The sequence below is a fragment of the Emiliania huxleyi genome (assembly GCF_000372725.1).
Source record: "Emiliania huxleyi CCMP1516 unplaced genomic scaffold EMIHUscaffold_105, whole genome shotgun sequence".
NCBI lineage: Eukaryota > Haptophyta > Isochrysidales > Noelaerhabdaceae > Emiliania > Emiliania huxleyi.
This window is the reverse complement of record NW_005202113.1, coordinates 355620-362424: the sequence shown is the minus strand read 5'-3', so window position 1 is coordinate 362424 and position 6805 is coordinate 355620. Positions and strand designations below refer to the sequence as shown.

The following is a 6805-nucleotide window of genomic DNA, read 5'->3' as shown; positions in this document are numbered from 1 at the left end:
GACAGCCCATCTTCGGACCAGAAGAGTGGAGGCGACCCCCGCCCGGTGTTGCTGGTGCGGTGGCGGCGAGGTTTCATCGGCCGGCAGGGAGACCGCTCGCTCATCAAACCCAGCCGTGGTGGGGGGGGGGGGGCTGTCGGCGGCCGGTGTGGCTCTAGGCGCGCCTACACTGCGCCGCCGCGAGCCTCACTGCCGATCCGGCGCCTGGCGGCGGGGGCGAGCCGCGAACAATCGTCGCTGGTGGTGGTGGTGCGGCGGCGGCGGCTCGCCCTTCACTCCAGCCGCGGCTCCGTTCCCGCCGCCGCCCACCGCACCTACCACACGCCGCCGAGCAGGCACCCGGCTCAGGGTGGAGTCGGTCGGGCCGTCGGTGCCGGAGCGGCGGCAGTCCATCGTGCACGTGCACGGCGCCTTTGCGCGCCGCGTTGCGGGGCGAGGCGCGCTTGGCGGAGCGTGTGGTGCGTGGAGAGGCGTGTGTTGTGGGGCTGTCTGTCCGCTGTGCTGGCTGCAGCCACAGCCTGCAGCTTCGGTGTTTGTGTAAGTCAACTTGTGCGGCTGGCCGCCTTTTGGCACTGGTGTGTGGCGTCCTGTCTTTCTTGACGTCTAGCGGAACCACCGTGAAGTTCTCCCGCAGGGTTGATCTAGGTGTGAACAACATCTCGCGCTCAAATCTCCGACTGGTCGTTGCACATCCCATCCCATCCCATCCCATGCGCCGCACGCCGCAAGAGGTGCGTCGCCTTCAAGGCCAGAGAGTCGCGTTGCGCGACCTCGCGAGCCGTACCGAGCTCAACGGTAAGGTGGGCCGTCTCGCGGGAGTTGACGGTGAGCGGTGGAAGGTGGAGCTGGACGGCAGCGGCGAGGTGGTGAAGGCTCGCGAGCGCAATCTGGAGCTGACGGGCCTCGCGGAGACCGCCTCGCTCGCTGCCGCGCTCGACGACAAGCCGTATGAGTCGTACAAATTGCCGCCGCTGCACCTCCCTCGCTACCACCATTATGTGCGAGCGGAGGCGAATGGACGCCGCGAGCCGACGCTCGAGGACGTGTGTCTGCTCGAGTACGAAAAGTTCGACGACGGCAGCAAGCTGTGGCCGGTGCTGGAGAAGGAGAGGGAATGGGACCTCGAGGCGCGCCTCCACGACTTCCTGCTCGCCGACGCCTACGAGCCGCCGAAGGGAGAGGAGCTCAACCGCAAGGCGCCGCTCGCGGCAAAGGCGGCGCGGCGCAAGCGGCGGGAGAGGCTCGAGTACTTCCTCTCGAGCGAGAAGCTCCGCGAGCAGATGCTGGAGATGGAGGCGCAGGAGAAGGCCGACCTGCAGCGCGCGCGAAAGGCGAAGAACAAGGCCGACCAGACGGCGCGCGACAAGGAGGCGCACGCGCACTTCCAGCGCATCACCGTCCACCTCGGCTCCGGCACGCACGCGCCCAACGTCGGCGGTGACATCCAGGAGGAGCTCCGCGCGATCCAGCGGCGCGACGAGCGGGTGCGCACACCCCCGCTCTCACCTCCACCCCTCCCACCCGCACCGACCCTCCACGCCGCGCACGCTCAGGAGGGCCGGCGCGCCTTTTCTTTCAAGGAGAATTTTAACATCGCGCGCGACGGCCGGAAGGAGGCGGGGAAGCTCGAGCAGCTCTACATCAAGCACTGCATGCCCGCCATCTCCCTTTGGCCGAGCGTCGCGTGGCCGACGTACTCCCACGCCTCGCGCTTCGACCACTGGTACACGACCAAGGAGCTCCGCACCTGCCGCCTCTGCTTCGCCCTCACCGCGCAGAAGATGGACGCCGAGGTGCACGCGGTCCTCCTCGCGTCGCTGCACGCGCGGCTGCGCCTCGAGGAGACCATCCCGGATGACAAGTGCGACGACTTCATCGACGGCCTCGTCGAGAAGGGCGAGTACGGCACCGCCGCGGACGAGGTCAACTTCGAGTCGTCCGAGCAGCGCCGCTTCATCGAGGAGAAGTTGAAGAGCGACCTCCGAGAGAGCCGCGCGGAGCGCGGCTGGCTGTGCGGCTGCAAGATGCGCTACCCGATCTGGCGCGAGGGCGGCGCCTACGGCGGCTGCCGCGACTGCTTCGACGCGCAGCTCGTTCAGATGATAGACACGCGCGCCCTCGGCGCCGACGACCCGCGCAAGAAGGCGTGGGTCGACGCGCGCACCTACGAGTGGGACGTCCACTACTTCTACCCGATGGCGGACGAGGCGGCGCGAGAGTTGATGCGGAGCGGCTCTTTCACCGAGACGCACAAGCAGGAGCTTAGGCAGCGGCTGCGTGCCGCGCGCGCGGCGGATGCGGCGGCAGGGTCGGAGGCCGAGGCGGTGGCTGAGGCGGCAGAGAGGGCGGCGAGGGAGAAGGCGCTGGCGGAGGCGGCAGGTTGGGCGGCGGCGGCGGCGGCTGAGAGCGCGGGGATCGACGACGCCTCGCTGCCGTCGGCAGCCGCAAGCGTGGCCGCCACGCCGGGCGCCTTTGCCTCTCGCGTGTGCGCCGACCCCGATTGCGCGGACTGCGCGGCGGAGTTTGAGTGTGTGGCGTGCATGGAGGAGGACGGCGAGGAGCCGTGCGAGGATGAGGGCGGCGTGCTGGTGTGAGTGTGTGAGAGGGCTGGCTCGTGGCTGAGTGTGACCTTCGGTCCTCGCTCTCGGTCGCGCGCGGAGTCTGGATTGTCGCCAGTCGCGAGTGCGCGGGTACGCGTGTGCGTGCGGGTCGGCGTGTGTGTGCATGTGTGCGTGTGGACGCGTGCATTCTCTTTGCGAACACAAGATACACCACACTCTAGCTGTCGCACTGACTGTGACTCACAGTCTGTGTGATGAACGCACACGCACGCATGAGGTCTACCGATGCACAGTACATTCGCGCCACCAAGGACCGCGCGGCACGCACGCGCAGTTGCTGGCCTCGAGGCGCGGTTCCTTGCGCGGCATGCCCTGTGTGTCAGCGCTTCGTCTCGGAGCCGCTCGACTGTACGAGAGTCGGGCTCCGGCCCTCGGTGCCACGGCAGCGACGGCGCGCTCGGCGGAGCGCTGCGAGGCGGGTGGCGGTGCGGCGGCTGCTGCTGATGCTCCTGCCGCGCAGAGCCGTCGTGCCGGCGAGAGGTGGCACACAGCTCGAAGGCGGCGTCGGCGACCGCCGCGCTGGCTCTCTCTCCTCGGCAGACGCCGCTTCGCGTCTCGGCGGCGGCAGCTGCTTCGCCGCGAGAGCGAGGCGACGTACTCGCCTCCGCTCTCGCGGCAGCAGCAAGGAGCGAACGCGCTGGCAGAGCGCTGGGCTGGTCGAGGAAGGCGAACCCGAAGGTGTGTTTTTCCTTTTTTGTCTGAATCGCTTATCCGGGCTGATGAAATAACATCAACCGTTCTGACCTCACGTTACTTCAAAACCTGTAACGTCGACCAGGCACGAACGCAGCGACCAGGCGCGAACGCAGCGACCATCCGAGCGAATCTTTCCGTCGCTGGCATGCATGTCGACAGAGTTGAGCCATTCGCAGGCGGTTTGAGAGTGTACTTTACGGAGAATGGCGTGCAGCGTCATCAGGCCTACTCGCGGTTCGCCGGTCGCTCACTCTCCGTGGAGCAGCAAGCTGCACTAGATGCGGCAGTGTCGGCGATCCGAGGAGTGGCGGCGATCCGAGGCAGTGGCGGCGGAGGAGGTGGCGGCGGCAATCGTCGCGGCGGTGGCGGCGGCAGTGGCGGCGGCAGTGGCGGCGGCGGCGGCGCCGACAGAGGCAGAGGCGGCGGCAGAGGCAGAGGCGGCGGCGGCAGCGACGGCGTAGGTGGCGGCGGCGGCGGCGTGGGCGAGGCGGGTGACGACGACGCGGCGCACGAGCTGCTGCTTCCGGGCGACGACGCGGCGCGCGAGGTGCTCGGTCGGGCGAACCGGGCGACGGGCTTCGAGTTTTCAGAGCCAGCCCGAGCTGTCGAGCGCGTCCTCGCTGAGGCGGCCGACGAGCTTGCTGCGGAGGTGTCCGACGCGGTGCGCGCGGCCACCGTCTGCATTGTCGACACGGGCTTCGTCACGCCGGGGGATACAGAGAGGATTTTCGGCGATATGCGTGACACGACCAACCTGTCCAAGCCACTCCATGCGTGCGCCGGCTGTGGCGTCCGCCACCCGCAGCGGCCCTGCCGAGCCGTCCGCCTCTCCCAGCTCGACGTGCTCGAGGCTGAAGACGGCCTTTCTTGCCTCGCCTTTGATCAGCCGGACGAGGAGGAGCTCGCCGCCCTGCCGTCCGTCCAACTCTTGGGCGCCGACGGCTTGGCGCGAGAGCCGGTCTGGCTCGGCCAGGCCAGGGCCTTCTATCCTAGCGGCGAACCTGACCGAACCTCGTCGCAGCTTTGGCGGCGGCACCGATGGCACCTGCACCCCAACCTTGTCGAGGAGGTGCTGGATGACACGGGCGAGGTGGTGGACGCCGAGGCGAGGCTGTGCTCGACGTGCGAGGCGGCGGCGAGGTCGCCCACGGGCTCCCTCACTGTTGACGCGGTGAGAGCGCTGCGCCCGCGCCGCTCGCTCATGGGCGGCGTCGACTTTGGCGGCATGGACAAGCTCGGCATGGACGAGACGCCCTCGGCAGTCGAGCAGATGATGCTAGCCGATGAGCGCTTATACGGCGTTTTGGTGAAGGTGGTGCCGGACTCGCAGGGCGGCGGGCGCTCACAGGAAGGCGTCTACAAGTTCTCGGGGTCGATGGTGGCCTTTATGCAGCAGCGCGCCGAGGCGCTCGGGCAGATATTTTCCTCGGACAGGGTGGACGATGTGATGGCGGCCTTCCGAGTCAACTTTGTCGACGCGCACAACAAGCGCGGCGCGCTCGAGGCGCGCGCGCTGCCAAGGCTCGGGCCTTGCAGGGTGCGGCCGCACGTGCTGTACAACTACGCTCTCGTACAGTCTGCCGTCGCGACCTGGGCGCGCGATCTCGGCGTCCAGGTCAAGGGCGACTTTCCGCCGCCGGTCTGGCCCGAGGTGCAGGCTGCGGCCAAGCGCGCGAGCGATGGCATTCGCCGGACGGCGGTGCACACGACCGACGAGAGGGCCGAGCGAGCAGTCGCGGCCTCTGACTATGCCGGCACGCGTGCCAACGCCCGCTCGCCAGAGGAGGCGGCGCAGCACGACGACGGCATCGAGTGCGCCGATGGAGACATCACCTTGTCCTCGGCCGCCATCTTTAACGCCAACGACGTGCAGGACGAGACGGACCGGGCAAAGTTCCAGGCGGCGGCGGCAGCGCTCGGGTTTGCACACGCGGGCGGCGAGGCGAGCGGCGAGGCGGGCGGGGTCGCCGCTCCCGACGCTCTTGGCCAGTTTGACGAGGACCTCGTCGACCCCGGAGGTGGCGGTGGCGGCAATGGGCTGCCTAGGGGCGGTGTGGGCGGCGGCGGCGGCGTCGATGGTGGCGGCGGCGACGGCGACGGCGATGGCGATCCGCTCGCTTCAGCAGCCGCCGCTCGCGCTGCTCCCGTCGATGGCAACGGCAGCAGCGAGGGCGGTGAGGGGCTGCCGTCGAGCGGCGGTGTCGGCGGCGGCGGCGGATGTGGTGGGCGGTCATTCGGCGACGACCTCACCAACAGGCGGCGGGGGCCTGCGTCATCGCCGCCCAAGGACCGCAGCGGGGGCGCCTCCACGGCCGGACGGCCGGACGCCGTGCTTAGAGCAGGCTTTGATGGGGGCGGTGGCGGCGGTGGGGACGGTGGCGGCGGCGGGGACGGTGGCGGCGACGGCGGTGGCGACGGCGGCGGCGGGCTTGGCAGTGGCGACAGGGGCGTCCATGTGCAGTATCAACTGGACGACCTCTCGGATAGCGACGATGGCATGTTTCCGAATTCGATGTTTCCGCCTTCGGAGAGGGGCGGGTCGGAGAGGGGCGGGTCGGAGAGGGGCGACTCGGGCTCCGGCTCCGAGGACATGTGGGAGAGCCCTCCGCGACCTCAGGCGTCGCCTCGCCCCGCGGCGCCGCAAGCCGGCCCGTCGGGCGCCGCCTCCCCGCCGGCTGCGCGCACCGTCAACGTGGGGCGCGCCAACGAGGCGACCAACGAGTTTACGGACAACGACAAGATCATCTACGGCGCGTTCTGGCACCGCTTCATGTTTCGGCGCGGGCTGCAGGGCGTCGCGTCGGTCGACGCCATGACGGCGCAGCACCTGCTCTTCCAGTTCGACGGGCGCTTCGCTCACGACTTGATGTTCATCTACTGCCTCGCTGACCAGACGCGGCGGCACGCGGTCACGCGCTCGGTGTCGGCGCGCTGCAAGACCGGGCATGGCGCGGCGGACGAGTTCATCAGCATGGTGGCCGACTCCAGCTTCGGCGAGAAGGTCGCCGAAGCGATCCGCAACCCGCGCAGCGACGCGGGCTTCGAGGCGCTCGCCACGCCTCGGCCTCTCCAAGCCAGGGTCGCTCCCTCCCCGCCAACTGCTCCCTCGTGCCTCTCGTCGTAGGTGATGAAGCGCCTCCTCCCGGTGATCAGGGCGTCTGGCGCCGCCGTCCCCTGGAGCAACCTCGAGCGGGCGCACGCCATCACCAAGCTGTACGCGGGCATGCGGCGCTACGGCAGCGGCACCACCTTCTTGAGCTGGAACCTCGACGACGTCAACCACCCCACGGTCATGCGGCTCTCCGTCCGCTCCTGTGACAACACCAACTTCCCGTGCGACCCGAGCGTGCTGCTTCGCTACCTCAAGGGCGAGGACATCGACGACGAGGAGAGGCTAAACCTCGCGCAGGTCATCGCGGGGCGGGAGGACGCGACAATCGAGGTTGCGCTCTCGGAGGTTGCGCGGCAGCGGCTGGCGAACAACAGTC

General features: G+C 69.2%; 1 protein-coding gene across 1 annotated transcript in view; it reads right to left on the bottom strand.

Moving 5' to 3' along the window:
- The window catches only part of EMIHUDRAFT_361066 (hypothetical protein), a 1243-nt gene extending 604 nt beyond the window's left edge, over positions 1–639 (bottom strand). The window contains 2 exon segments of the mRNA XM_005792774.1: positions 1–100; positions 114–639. Of these exon segments, the coding sequence (XP_005792831.1) occupies positions 1–77 (77 nt within the window). The 5' untranslated portion in view covers positions 78–100; positions 114–639.
- Between the last annotated feature and the right edge of the window lie 6166 nt (positions 640–6805).